General features: G+C 47.4%; 1 protein-coding gene across 11 annotated transcripts in view; it reads right to left on the bottom strand.

The window, feature by feature from the left end:
* The window catches only part of Ada2b (Transcriptional adapter 2B), a 36,807-nt gene that overhangs the window by 20,535 nt on the left and 1,010 nt on the right, over window positions 1-15,262 (bottom strand). For all 11 annotated transcript variants that reach the window (XR_013314964.1, XR_013314963.1, XR_013314962.1 and 8 more), the window contains 8 exons: window positions 13,966-14,025; window positions 12,558-12,658; window positions 11,131-11,171; window positions 10,699-10,749; window positions 8,724-8,780; window positions 5,988-6,091; window positions 2,838-3,082; window positions 1,949-2,028 (listed from right to left, as the gene is read on the bottom strand). Coding sequence is in view for 8 of the 11 variants with exons in the window: in XM_077665815.1 (XP_077521941.1) it covers window positions 1,949-2,028; window positions 2,838-3,082; window positions 5,988-6,091; window positions 8,724-8,780; window positions 10,699-10,749; window positions 11,131-11,171; window positions 12,558-12,658; window positions 13,966-14,025 (739 nt within the window). In the remaining 3 variants the exon portion in view is untranslated. The remainder of the gene's footprint in view (window positions 1-1,948; window positions 2,029-2,837; window positions 3,083-5,987; window positions 6,092-8,723; window positions 8,781-10,698; window positions 10,750-11,130; window positions 11,172-12,557; window positions 12,659-13,965; window positions 14,026-15,262) is intronic.

A 15,262-nucleotide genomic window follows, 5' to 3' on the forward strand; every position in this document is an offset into this window, starting at 1 on the left:
TATTTTGGCCATGTGATACGTTATGCTGGGGGTTGACAGACAATAACTGCCTGCACGACCCCACATGAGTCGTCCTGCACGCCGGACTCAGCCTGGAACCATGAACATGCAGTGCCACAACGCTGCTAACTCGTCTTGTGCGCTCAGCATTCGCACCAGAGAAGGACAAAATGTTATGCTCTGCAAGAAACTAGAATGGAGTGCACCCATGCTAGCAGCGTTTCTTTGAGGCGCTGCGCCACCCGCCAGGTTCAGGAGCCATACTAGCACCTTGTTTGCCTGGTGTCGCTGGGCTTATCGTGTTTCACATCGAAGCCACAGCTTTGAATCTAGTCTCAGTTAACTATAAAAGTCTATTCTTGTTACCAGTTTACTATCGCACAATAACTTCACATTAAAATGAACATATAATTGATTTCTGTAAGGTGCTCGGAAAAGCAGGCCAGGTGAACGCCACCGCCCCACTGATAGCAAGCGTAGCGCACAGCTCCGAACTGTCGGTCAGTCAAGCGCCAGATCTTCAGAAGATCTTGATTTTAACTTAGAATCGTGACGTTTGCCAGTAAACTGATCTAGCAACCTGCTTTACTTTTTACTTCAATGCATGCTGGTCATCAGGCGCACGTCCTATCATCCATATTGTCAACTGCGTTATGTATTTGAAGAATTCTCCTGGAATGCGCTAATTCGTGATAAAAATCAGTGTCGCAGCATAAAAAAGAGATGCATAATCAGGGCTCCACTGTATTAAAAAAAAATTTCTGAAAAAAATGCCACACCCGTGTCACTGTGGTCGGAAAAATTTCACGAAAAAAATTCCAGTCTCGTGCAAGAACTGCATCTTGTCAAAACTGCGAAAAAAAAACTGCGGCCCTTACATGCCCAGCTGAAAAAAGTACTTCATGCAATGCCAGCAAATGCCGGTGGTGCACTTGCATATACAGTCGAGCCCGCTTATAACGAACATGAGCTTCACGCAGCGTCCGTTCGTTATATCCTTAAGTTCATAGTAAATGGACCACCGCTTTAAAGACAGTTGCTTGTCAAAACACACAATTCTGTCTTTGCGAAAAAGTTTGTGATGGACGTCTGTTTTTGCAGCGCAGATCCGATGAGGGAGGTTTCCAGTTTATTTAAAGCAGACGCGTGCTCTTCGCCGAGGCCCTTGGCAGAGACAAGTTGTCTGAGGCTCTCTATGTAGCCCATTGCTACAGGCGCGCTTATGGGTGCTAGCTCCGAAGTTTCATCCTCATCTGATTCCTCCGCGCCACTCTCGTCCCGCAGTTCAGCAACGATGCCCTCGTCCGTGCACAGTTCCGCGGTGTCGGCGTAGTCATCGACAAAAATAAAATCATTCCAACCAATGTCATGACCCCTGTCGGAGTCGACGACGTGCTGCCACAAATCGCTGCCGGGCTGGTCATCTTCCGAAGCATCAGGCTGGGCATCAGACACTGTGTCGACGAAGCCGGCCTTGCGGAAGTAGTTCTGCACGCAAGTGGCCGCCACCTCAGCCCAGGCCGCTTTCATCATCTCTACCGCTGAATACAATGGAAATGGGCACCGTGTTCCCGTCCGCCATCCTGAATTACAACCAGGGCCCGAGATTTGAACAAAGTCAACGAAACGTCCACACCACAACAAGAGTGATAAAAGCGTACGACCGGGTAGACTTGCAAGTGCACAAGCAGCAATCAAGCTAAAGACACACAGCGCCAGAGGAGAGACCATTGAGGGGTGTCCGTGAGCTTCAGTGCAGCCACCTCTTGGCTCTCACGGAAGGCTAACTTCATGGAGTGTGGCCTATCTTCTCTTGAAGCATTCAAGCGCAATTTTTACCATACACTATCAAATTTTTGCTGCCACCATTAGCCATTACCCGACCCAAGCTTAAATTTAACCTTCACACACTCCTACTGAAAACAATTCAAGAATGGGGGCTACTCACTTTCGAGGTTCTCCAGCAGCTGCTCATGTTCAGCCGCCGACTGGAACTGGCAGAATATCCGCATCTTCTCCTGAAGCTCTCTGCACAGAGGATGTCCAGCGATTACACTGCAGCCAATGCATGCATGACAGTAACTGTGCAAAGCATGCAAATTACAAGCTGCCAAACCAAAATGCCAACATTCAAAGAAAAGGAAAATTCAAAAGACGTTTATCCATGTGATAGTTGTGAGAAAACTGATGCCAACCAATATTTTTAACTTTACCAAACGTTTTGGTACCAGCTCGGTCCCTTCTTCAGGGGTGACTAAAGTGTGCCAGCAGCAGCAGCGGGTTGCTGCCTTCGCTCTTCCTTTGTTGGCACGTGGCGCAGTCCACTAACATGTTCTCTCAACTATCTCAAGAACCCAACCAGATGGACTTCCGTCGAAGATGTTTTCGTTTCTCCATGTGGTAATGCAAGTTTACAGTAAATCTGTGTACGGGAGCTACTGATTCATGCTGTTACAGCAGCAGCACCAGAGGTAAGTCTAGTGCATGGATTTTACTGTGTGTTAGAGAGCAGAAGGGTACAGTAGCCGATCATGGGGGTGTAAGCACCTACATGCGGGGGGTTGAGAGGTAAGGCATGCACGCGCCACGCGTGCATCACTATGTCACACACGGTCACTGCTCGTTCTATATAAGGCAAGCATCTGGTGTGAGGTGCAGTGAGGGAAGTGAGCGAGGAGGAAAGCGGAAGAGACGCGAGAAGGAGAGCACAGTCACCCCCACCATCAGCACGACTCGATTTCATCGAACGGCGCCATAATATAAGCTGCCAGTGTAAAACAGCGCAGTGAGAAAAAAAAAAGTGCCCTCCTCAAATGCACCAGAAGAGTGACGCTCACCGGTCGGCCTCGCGGAGGTTCCTCTTAGAGCGGGCCCCCACGGGGCTGGCCTTGGGGCGCCCTGCATGGCAGAACTGCTCGAGGAGGCGGTAGTCACGCACCAAGCCCTTGCGGCGCATGCGCTCCCGTAGCCGCCGCGAGTACATGTCCACCTGGGCCAGCTTGAGGGCTGTCTCCAGCTCATCCTCCTCGGGTCCACCCACCGACAGCTGGCTGATCAGGGACTCTGCCTCATTGTCATACTCCTGCAGAAGGAGGACAACATGCTTCACTTGAACAGGAGCTATCACTGCCGCCACACAACATGGGAGGGAGGCACCAAGAGGGCACCCTCACTGTTCTCTTTCTGAGGTGCCTCCATGCCAAGGAGGTAGTGCCCACCCCTTTTGATCTTACCGATGACCTCCTTGCTTTCACATTCTCTATTTTGCCCCCCTTATGCATTTGTAAATGGCCAAGAGCACCCGATTGATGCATCATACATCTAGCAGGGGTTTCCATTTCCTTACAGAAAAGATTAAAAACTTCGTACATACCTGTGACATGGCCACGTCAAAGCCGACTGTGCGAACAATTACACAAATAATTGCCTGCTCAGAGAAATAAACTTCTACACCGAAAACTCATTTAACTGCAGTGCAAAAGAGAAGTGAAGCTTTGCATTTCTTTATTTCACCTACAATTTTTGACCCCCTACTGGAGGCACTTGCAAGCAAGCAATAATGAGCAAGGTGGTTCGAGGAGGAAAACTATACCTTCTTTGAATAAAGGAACCTTCTTACCCCCCCCCCCCCCCCTCTCTTCCTTGGAATGTCGGATCCCCAGTTGGTCAAATTTATTCTGGAGCCCACCACTAGGGCACCTCTTCCTCCCTTTATTCTTTAAATCCCCTCCATTACCCTTCCCTTATGGCACAGTTAAGGTGTCCACAGAGATATGAGAGAATTACTGCGCCATTTTCTTTCCTCAAAAACCAATTACTATTTACTACATCGAATGGCTTTTCAGACCAGCCAAGCAAGCAGCCAGTGAAACTCTCAGGCACCACATACATGGGACTAACCAGAGCCATGCTCACGTATGAGCTGCTCCCTCCAGCTTGAAAGCCCAAAATTTGATACAAAAACTCTGGCACTTTGTGACGAACGTGACAGCTGCCCAACAACCACTGCTGCACAGTCTGCTACGAGCATCTCCATCACCATCGTCAACGATCCATCACTGCACAACATGGGCATTTATAGGTGACCCTGTCTTGTACCTGTCTCCGCCACCCTACCCGTAACACCCAAGTCTCAGTCTCCCCTGATTACGTCTCGCTCAGCTTGGTGCCTTCAGCCAGTCGCCCTGACTGACTGCTGCTGGTTTGCTTGATCAGCGTCATAGGTGATCTATACAAGTAATTTTCCTCAAGTTTCATCAAAAATTTCTTTCCCTGATGAATACACTCTGTTTAGTCTCACTTTTTTTTTCATTAGGATCCAAACTGACACACCCCAGCATCACTCCTGAAGAGCCAGCATAAATTTTCACTCCCCTGCCACGCTTCCAAGCCAAGCTAAGAGTGGCCACCAGTGCTATGACAAACTGTCTTCATACTATGGAGTCACACAGCTACCATGAGCACCCCACTGTGGCCAATCTTGGTGCAGCCTGTCCCAGACATGCGTGCTAGGCAAAGAGAAGCATCAATGCTTGATGAATGTTCACAAATTCTTTTCGCAGAACTAAATACAGATAAAACTGGACATAACGAAAATGAAAAAAGTGCGATTTTTCGCTACATCCATTCCTCCAACATGAACTAATCACGCGCACAACCTGGACACATTTCTTATTGTGTAAATAGTTTGTACATATTTCTTCTCCCCCATCCTCTCTTCCTGTCCCCTCACCTCTTTCATTTCATTTCTCCATTCTGCCTGCTGTCCTTTATTTCCGCTGCCCCAAACTCAGGTGCTTCGGTATCGGTGGCAGATGCGGGGCTAGCAAAAATCTTTTCCTTCCTTTTTACTATTATTTTAATAAAAAACCACTACCACCACCGCTACATACAGACTTTCTTTACACCCAGTTTTCGCATAGAGACGTGAAAGGGCAATGCAGAACAGAAACCAAAATAAGAAATAAATGTAGGTGAAATTACCTTAAAAATGTTTACAGCAAACTCCCATTACTCGAAACCATAAACGTGGGAAACCGTTTCACGCCTGCATTGACAGAACAAGAGGGGCACCACACCCGAGCTAGAGGAGAGCACAGGCAGTCGCACCCCCATCTGGCGCCAGACCAATCATGGTGGCCAATCATGAAGACCAATCATGTTCCCTTTCTCGGTCTGCCTGCCACCGTTGCCCCAGGAAATGGACTTTTTGCTATAGGACGCCGGTGCTCACCACCCTCCCTGCTACCGACACGGAAGAGCTATCGGCGCCAGAATCAGGTGAGCAACTGTGTGGTGGCGACGGGCGCACAATGCTCCTTTAGAGCATGAAATGTTGCAGTGCCATGATTTAACACACTCCAAAAGCGAAAGCAATGGAGTAGCATCGACAGCACAGGACTACAGAGCGTTGTGGCAGCTGCAGCCACTCGTTGCGATCATAGGCGTTTCTCTCATATCGGTTCCGTGTTTTATTGCCATGAAACTTTTCTGCCAAATTTCATGACTCAGCATTGGCTAACAGATACCGCATTAACCTCGTGTAAGAGCCACACGCCCTGTTTCCGACTAAACTGAGAAAAAAAATATGGTTATACTTTTTTCTTGTATGGGTCACACCTTGAAAAATCATACCCCAATTTTTTTTTTTTTAAAGCGCGGCACTTACAGCAGTTTATACAGTAGTCGGTATAGCGAGTCTGTTATATCAAGGTCGACCACCACAACACCTTCGTTGCATGGAGGTCTCAGACAGATGTGCGTCAAAGGGGGTGGCATTGGGAGAATTGTGAAACTTCTAATATCGAGGAATCCACTACATGTAGGCTCGTTTCGTCCAGGTTCAGCTGTATGACCCAAGCTTCTGCCTCCATAACATGGGCCGTAACGATGCAAGACTATGACGTCTTCCCTGCAACATCAGGAGCCGCACATGCAGAGAGGGACTAGTACACGGAAGAGTGTGGTGTATGCAAGCACCCACTCACCCTTTCGTAGTCATCTCGGCAGGGCATGTAGCCGAGCTCCTGCTGTTCAGAGGGCGTGATGTCCACCGGAGCCACGGCACTGCTCAGGCTCGGAGAAAGAGGACCTGGCACCAAGCAAGCATCCTGTTGTACATCTCTGTTGTGATATACAAGAGCGGACTAACGCATCAATTGGTGCTGAGGAAGGCGTGTTAAGGGGGTATGAGCGTCTTAAAATTTGTTTTCTTATTTGTGAACCTATGTTGCTGAAACTTAGCATGCAGGTATATCATAGGATGCTGATTTTGAATATGCATTAAGATTTCAAATATCTCTCACCTGGAGAGAAATATATGGCAAATTAACATATCCTAATTAGGTCGTTTCTTACAGGCCTTTAATGTAATTTATCAGTTAAGGAAAGCTTTCTAAGAATAAGCAGACATTTGCAAAGGCCCACAGCACATCCTAAAGCTAATAAAATCTCTGTAAATTCGTTTTGTTGATCATAAATGAATAACAAAGTTGGAAAGAAAAAACAATGTGGCAGTAATTTGACCACACTTGGCCTAAGTGCTAATTTATCATGTTTAAAGGAAAAACGAAAGCTTTAGGATGTGCGGTGGACCTTTGTAAATGTCTACATATTTCTAGAAAAGCTTTTTTCAACTTAGAAAATATCAGAGGCCCGTAAGAAATGACCTAATTGGGATGTTATTTTGCCATAAATTCCTTTTCAGGCGATATATTTGAAATCTAAATGCATATTTGAAATCAGCATTCTATGATACATATGTGTGATAAGTTTCAAAAAGTTATGTTGACAAAGAAAACACAAGTTCTTAAGACCCTCATCCCCCCTTAAACTGGACAGAGTTGGGAGCAGTGTCAAGAGCGGCACTTTGCAGTTCATCTTTCAGCTACACTGACCTAACCGGCAAAGCAATCATGCGCCGAGTAAGCAGGGCTGTACTCCTCAGAACTGGTGTGCAAGTCAGGGACTCTAGTAAGCAGTTTTGCACCAGCTCCGATAAACAGCTTCCCTGTACTATCAGCAACAAATAAAATGCGAAAGGCATAACGGACACGCAGAAACAAAAACCCAAAGATAATATCGGGTAGGCAGGAAATACAGGTGTCTACCAATAATCAAGTGTGCTGATATTGTTTCCTTAGACTTATGTAAACTACCGTATTTACTCGAATGTAACGCGACCACGATTGTAACGCGAGGGTCGGCTTTTCGGGTGTGAAAAGGGGGAAAAAAAAAAACTACGATTGTAACGGGAGGGTAGACTTCGGGCGTGCGACAGAAAAACCGAAAGAACCCGAATGTGACGCGAGGAACCGACATCGCACAGTTCTGAGGGTCAAAGACGGGCAGCTTCTGGCAAATAGAAGTCGTGCGTCGAAGGGAGAACCCGGCCCTTCGCATACACTTCTGCACCCAGCCTCATGATGCCTTAAACTGGTTTTGGGTCAAACCCGTGTTCTGCGCAAGCTCCTGTGCTTTGCACTGAAGCATTCAATGCTTACTCCAAGTAGTCGGGAACGTTGCTCGCTAATGAACTCTGCAAGGCGACGCTCCAACTCCGGGAAGCGGCCTTTCTTGGGCCCCCGAAAGCCTTTTCGCAGGCTGTTGCAGTTGAACAATTCCTCGCGATGTTTCCTCCATCCCCTGATCGTCGATTCGTTGACGTCCAGACGTCTTGCAGCCGCTGAATTTCCCACTTTCTCAGCAAGCAGAATAGTGTTGCGCTTGAAGCCAGCTGTATACTGAGCGCGCGAGCAGCCATTCCGCTTGAAGACAACTCGACCGTTTGATGGCGATAGGCCTAAGACTCGAAGCACGGAACGCGCAACTACACGCACTGGCACCAAACACGAGAAAGAGCGAATAAAGCGCGCTGCTCCATGCCCTGCTGCCTGTTACGTCACGTGGCCACGTTTTTGCATCAGTTGCAAGGATTAACTGACAGATGGCGGTGGGATCGCTCGCTCCTTTGCTGGCGTCTTGGCGGCGATTGCGAGCGCTCGGTGCCTCTGAGATGGCCGTTTCATTTTGCGGTCGCGGAGGCCACACAAACTTGCTACAGGTTGCGAGCATTCGTCAAGAGGTGGCGCCCTTTCATCGCGCCACTGATTCTAGCTGGCGTCGACTCTTGTTGGCTTGTTCTCACTGGCGTCATTTTTTTTTTTGCGTTTCCGATTAGGTTGCCGCTTTGTCCTAGTAGTTGTGACCTGTGGTTCACGTACTGGTTGACCGGCGAGTTGGGGTGCGTGATTTCGAATGACCAGTACGATCAACGCACACGTTTGACACATGAAATGATTTTAATAGTGTGTTTGGTGCTCTTCATAGCATCTCTAAACCTAGTATTCGATTGTAATGTGGGCGGTGACATTTCCTTTCTACTTTCAGTAAAAAAAATTGTAGTTACATTCGAGTAAATACGGTAGTTTCGCTGTTCCTGCTTCAAATGTCTTGCTCATGTTTCATTCATTGCCGACAGTACATCACACCAACGGTACGACTTCGTAGCACGCAAGCACGAAGGTCGCACTGACAAAAATCCATGCACTGTGTTATTGAGGGACGCATTTTTAAATAATGGAATGCAACATACACAAGAAGTGCTACACATGCTGCGGAAGCGAGTGAACCAGTGTACTGCATCAACGCCCGGGCTACACCATCTAGGCGTAAGTAGGCAACCACTGCCTGGCACATTTCACATGCCTTAGCACTTGGCTCACCTCCTTCAGGTACTGTGTGGTCTTTGATTTCAGTTGACACCTCTGTGGACCAGGTGGCTGAGAAAGAAAAGAGACAAACGGCACTCGCGACAAATACAACGACAATCGGCATCCTCCAAGTTAAAGTCTGTTCAGCTGAACAGAATTTCCCACAGTTGCGCAAGAGAACACAGGAATTAGGAGTGAAGCAAGATTGAGAAAGGCACAAGATGTGGTCACAGGGAAACATCTTGAAGCACCCTGAAAAACCCTTGAGGGAATTCTCCTCAGCACCTGTAGTGAACCATCAAGCTTTCGCGAGGTTAGAACACACTCTCCCCAACTGTTCTTTTGTTCCACAGGAGGAAATCCACACAGTGTCCATGAAAGGGTGCCCATAATGCCCACGCAACGGAAAAAGTGTTGTAGTGCTTAAAGACTAGAGTAAAGTATGCAGTAGGATGAACATTTGGGTGCACTGGTAAAGGTGCTTATTGGGTGGAACGGCGCAAACAGACGAAAGACAAAGAGCAAGGAACGCAAAGATGAGCGCCAACTTCAGAAAACTACATATCATCAGCTACAATTACAAGACCCATTGTTTATTCAAAAAAGAAAGAAGAATGCGTTAGTCAGCCACCCTTACTGCCAGTCAGTAAAGTTGCTTTCCTTGACAATATACGATGTGTTGTTTCTTTTTTTTTTGTTGCAAGGGTTTTGCCACTGACAGATAATGTGGCTTTTTTAAATTGTGCTCTGAACATGCACGCAAATGTGTTGGGTCTAGTGATTGTAGCTATAAGTATTTGGTTTTCGGAATAAAAAACGTAGTTGCAAGTGAGTGATCATCTGTGTGTTCCTTGTTCTTTCTGTCTTTCATCTGTGCGCTGTTCCACCCAATAAGCAGTAAGCAAATGACATGTTAACAGCAAGGTGCTGAAAGAGTTTTCATTACCCACCAAGGACCAAGTTTATGGTTTGCACTATAGAGAGGTACTTTCTACGAAGCATGTGTATGAAGCAAACAGTTCGGTTTATCAGAGAACTGATTTTGAAAGGGCACCGATGGCAGCTCCACTCAATTTTAGTTTACAGCAAAGACAGATTGTTTGGGTGTTTGTGGCTATGCTGATGTTTATTCAACAGCAAAGGATGCATTTATGGTTGAGAGAATGAATTTTAGAAGCTAAGCATGTTTTTTTTTCATTTCCCATTTCTCGAATCAAGCTTGTGACAACACCGCAAAAGGCTCCGTCATGCCTCTACGATGTAAATGACCGTGTGGCCTGGCCTGAAGAAATTTGCAAGCCAAGACAGGCACCATCACCGTAGTAAGTATGCTTGTGAGAACAGCTTGTAATGGTGATGCCTGTAGTTAATTTTTTTTTTTTGCCTTTTCTAGCTCGTGAGAGATCAGTTTTCAGTGCAAGTCGAATCTCTGTCATTAGAATGTAGTAATCTAGATACCAGCAAACTTCACTTTGCCCTCGGCGTCACCTTAGCAGAGCTTGTAGTGAGAGAGCCCACCGATAGCTCTGTTTAAGGTGCACCTGTGAGACATAGCTTGATGTCGAAAAGAAAACCATAATGTGAAAGGAATGTCCTGCAACACCAAATGAAAATGGCAGCCTTAAACCGATAGGCTTCAGCCAAAAAACCTGACCCTTCCTCACCCCCTCCAACAGTTACAGAAGCTCGATGCGCTTTCTTAGCACTGTGCCAGTCTTCTACATGCCCACTGCCAAAAAGTACAAACGTGCACACTGTGTGCATGATTACTTAAATGAACATTAGCACAACTATCCAAACAACAGATACAACCCTACAGCTGTCACATATTACAGGAGCACTTCTGGTGCCTATCCCGCTGTACACCCCATGGCAGATCAAAGCAGGCTTTTGATCTCGCTTCAAAGGCTGCATTTAAAAGGCTCAGTAGCATCTGCACACACGACACCTTAGGCAGCCATATATAATAGCAGAGTCCCTCACTCACCTCTCCCAATGTTGCCCACAATGTAGTGGTTGTTGTAGTGCTCTTGAACCTCTGTCGAGCAAGATGAAAGAAAGACGTGTCAACTTTTTCCTGTGGTTTAACCTAGCTTACTTTTACAAAAGCATCACGGAACATATTAGAGGAAGGAAATAAAGGTTTCAAAAGAGCAGATAACCACAAAACTTCTGGACAATGAAGGCTGCAGCTTCTATTTACACAAATAAAAAGCATCTCAGTAAGTCATCCACAGGAACTTGTTGCAATAGCTACTCTCACGTGAATTTTGTTTAGAAAGTACAACTACTGTGCTTGGGCTCCTTCACTTGCCTGCTTGCTGCAAGCAGCTACAACACAGCTGCCGCTGCACTCATTACATGCACCACCGACATAGAGGCCGAGAGTCTCTAGGGAAACATGGACAGGGCCGCATACCTTCGCTGCTCCTGGACGGCAGGCACTGCGAGACATCTTCCCTGCAGGCAAAAAAGAGGAAAGAAAAGGGCAGCTGAATGCTATGGAAACCTGCAGCTGAAGCCGACATTTCGAACAACGTGCCACAGCAGAATCCCAGAAATGCGATCACTGTACCAACGATTAAGCCTCGACACAAACCAGCGAAATTTGCTGGCCAAACTACGTTGCACAAAATGTGCCAAATTTCAAAGCGCTCCAAATATCTCCCGAGCCACTACGGATGGCGCGATTGCGGCAGATGCAACCGCCAGCTGTGGAGAACCTGTTTCCCCCCCTCCATTTCGACGCGGCCCATCTTCACCAGGACAGCACCGGCTGGACGAGGAGAGAAGTCTCCCTCATGGGGGAAAGGGAACGGCGACGGGAGTGCCACCTCATAGGTTACGTGGAATTCTGCGGAGCCGGACAGGGTCTCTTCGGGATCCGGCCAGCGTCACGAGCGGTTGCAGCAGCACGCTCTCGTCACCTTCCGCGGCAGGCACACGGGGATCTGTCGTGCCTTGCCGCTGGACTTCTGGTTCCAGGCAGCGAAGCGAGCGCGGCAAACGCGCGCTCTCGTCACCTTCCCCAGCAAATGCTTCGGGGATGGCTTTGCCCCAAGAATGCGGCGCGCACGGGAAAACCCGGCCGCCATTGTTGGCGCATACAAATGTTCGCCGCCAATACTTCCGAAATCGCGCCCCTGTCCCAGCCGGTAAGTTGGAAGACTGTCTTACGCAGCCTTCTATTTCCGAGGAATGCCTCGTTGTTTTGTAGCTCGCTGGCCCGCTCTGTGTATTGATTGCAAGTGTAATAAATAGCATATGATTCACGCCTTGTCGTCCCTTCCCTTTGTTCCCTCGAGCACGAACACCTCCGCAGTTAGCGAGCGGGGAACGCTGCATCCGCGGAGTGGGAGTCGGGGGGGGGGGGGGCTTGTGCTCCCATATTTCCACACAGCATGTTCACCCGCGAACATGCAGACTGCGGTGAACGGAAAGCAAGTTCGCACAGCGATTGTGCGCACCATTTTTCCTCTCCACTCTTATGTCGCCGCTTGCCTATGTCACTATCAAATGAGTTCTTATGCCTAGCTGCCATTGGCAGACGTATTGCCGATGCCAAAACTATTCTCTCGCAGCGGGCAACAGACAGCATGGCAGCTTTGTCACCATAGCAGCAAAAGAGCCAGTGCAATGAAAGAGTGTCATTTGACTGGCTTCTGCTGCTTGTACAGCCTGATCGTCATAGTAGTGAAAGCAGTAGCGGGTCTTGCCGCCTACATGAAACGCACTCCCCGAAATGGACACAGGGGGCAGACCTCTTGGTCGGAGCGAATACCTTTCCTTTACAGAGTCATAAAATGCAATGCATGAAAGAATGAGGAAATGAAGGAGATGGCGCACCAGTTGCCGAAGCCGTACTGCTCAATGGCCTCCAGCAGCACCAGCTCCTCCTTGGCCTTCCAGTTGCAGGGCGCCCCGAAGATGGGGAAGTTGCCACAGTCCTGCACACACCCACGCAAGATAAAACACTCCTGCACAAGGTGCAACCCCCACAAGAACACACCGCCAGTTGCCTTTGCAAAAATTAATGTCACCTCACTGGAGAAAGTAACATTAGCCATAAAATGTGTGTGGTGGCTAGTTCAGAGCCACCTGGAAGAACCAATAAAACAACCATCTTGCATGAGACGTCATTACGCTAAGGCTTTGACACTGGTGCAGCACAGACATGCACACACATTTCACGGTGCAGTAAGAACCCACATGAAAATGTGCTGCCTAAACAATGACAGAAAAATTAACTTCTTGAAATTTCACTCGTCACCAATGCAGTCCAGGTTAGGTATACAGGGTGCATCAAAAGTTCCCAGGCCACAGGGTCTGTTTTTTAGCCGTGTAGTGGTGCATTTACGACATCCCAGACCTCGAATTTTCTGCAGAACGTAGGCAAATCATCATTCTCGCCTCTGAAAACGTTCATAGCTTCACAGGTGTCTTACGTACCAGATCATACTGCTGTACTTATTTTATTGTATTCACTGTTGTCACAAAGTACTGAATAAATTAAAACATGAAAGGTAGATTGCAGCGTGGGAACAATTGACACACCTTGTGCCAGTTGCGGAGACATTATCAAAGGAAAAATTCACTAATCCAATCTCCACCGTTTTCTACTTCTGGCTAGGTTCCCCTTCCTTTGGAATAGGTAAAAGAATGCATGCCCATTACTCAAAGAGGCACTGAGGACAGCCCCATTCAAAATTTTTTTTCTGCAAAATCTGATTATTCACCTCAAGAATAAAATATTCTTTCCCATCACTCAACAGAAGCTTGTGACATTTGTGATGACAAGAGCATTAGGGACTCCGTGACCGCCTGCCAGAAGTCGACAGTGGTGCGGCCTGGTTTCACAGATAAGCACCGAAAAAATCACTTCATGTCAACACAACTTCCTTGTGAAAAACAGCCTGTGGTGGAGACACCTGTACTTCACTTTTTTTTATCTTCTCCTAGCTCGTAAAAGCAACCTTTCCAGTGCATGCAGCGTCTTTGCTGTCAGGCTGCAGCAATCAATCAACACGGACCAACTTCCAATTGGCCCTCAGTGTCCTCTTGACATTCCTCCTGTCCCTGTACATAACTCATCATTCTGCCCAACCTAGCTACTACGCTCTAGCATTCCATTCAATGCCTGAGAGCTCCTCAACCAGTACAGCTAGGATAGGCTAAGCTAATTGGATAAGATTTCAGCAGTGAGAGTTGCCAGGTTCAGTTTCTAATGGCGTAGTTTCAAGCTGCCCACACTTACAATCAACTGGTAGCCGTGCCTGTTCTTGTGTGCGCCCATCTCGGCCCCACAGGAGAAACACTGAGGAAAAAGGAAGAGAGAGAAAAGAAAAGCAGACAAAAGTTAGAGAAATGCTCTTCCGAGATTGCTGAAGAAGCGGATAATAATGGGACAGCCAGCACTACAAGCAGCCACTTAGGTAATCGGCTTCGCAAGATGCACAACCTGGCCAGGGCAGCAAAAAAATGCTCTGCCAACTGCACATGCAAGAAGAGAGTCGCTATATTCAAGAAATGCAAGCCACTATACAGATACAACGTAGTGACCTGTCACCCCTGCGCCAATGACACACACTTTAGGGTGTATTTCCTTGAATGCATCAGTGCTCCTGGCGAACAAGTTTACACTACACCTCATACTGCCTGCGCTGTGTGCCGAAACTTGGAAGTCATTCAACAGGGGAAGCAAATTTAGCAACGCACACTGTTCCTGCACAGTATCTGTTCACATTAATTTCACTGTTCAGGGCGTATTAAATTTAAAAATCTGCAATGCAAATAGAATCAAACCACAGAACTGCATTAGGCTGCACACATTCCAGCCCCTCAGCACACACCGCAGCTTCCAGAGTTCTGAAACAAGTTGTTAAGCTTGCAGCAATGCATGGACGACAAGCAGTGCAGATGTGAGCAGGCTTGCTTAAAGCGTTGTGCTATGCAGCAAATGAGGCAAAATCTCATCTCAACACAGTTGCTGTAATGGAGCAGAGTGTTGGCACATTAGCCGCTTGTATGCTTATGCAGCTACGCTTGAGTTCAGGCAACCCTTGTGAATCCTGCTGCCAGATTTAAATTTCACTTCTTCCATTTCGCAGAGCATATCTCGAGCGCCCCAAGCAAGCTGCGCATGGCTGTATGTGGTACTTTTCAGCGCACATAGCTTCAACTTAGGCAATGCAATTAGAACATAGGATGGGCGAATACACTTAAGCTCATCGCACTCTTTGGCAAGTTGATGTCAACCCAACACAAGCCTCTATTAGTTGGAACAGTCTAAAATTGCTCTCAATTCCCACTGTAAAGGCGGGCCATTCTTTTTTTAAAATGAAAACCACAGCCTATGGCATTTAAGTTTAGTGTGCTGGAAAAATGAAATACTTTATGACACGCTGCGGTTTAAGAGCGGATTCGATTTGTTCGAAATCAGCTTCAACGATTAGGGGCCACAAAGCAAGCACCCGCACCGAAGCAGACACAAACGTCGGCATGGCAACGCGATTTTTTTTTCTTTTTTTTTTCCTGCAAGACGAACTCGTTGC

Source organism: Amblyomma americanum, chromosome 5 (assembly GCF_052857255.1).
Source record: "Amblyomma americanum isolate KBUSLIRL-KWMA chromosome 5, ASM5285725v1, whole genome shotgun sequence".
Taxonomy (NCBI): domain Eukaryota; kingdom Metazoa; phylum Arthropoda; class Arachnida; order Ixodida; family Ixodidae; genus Amblyomma; species Amblyomma americanum.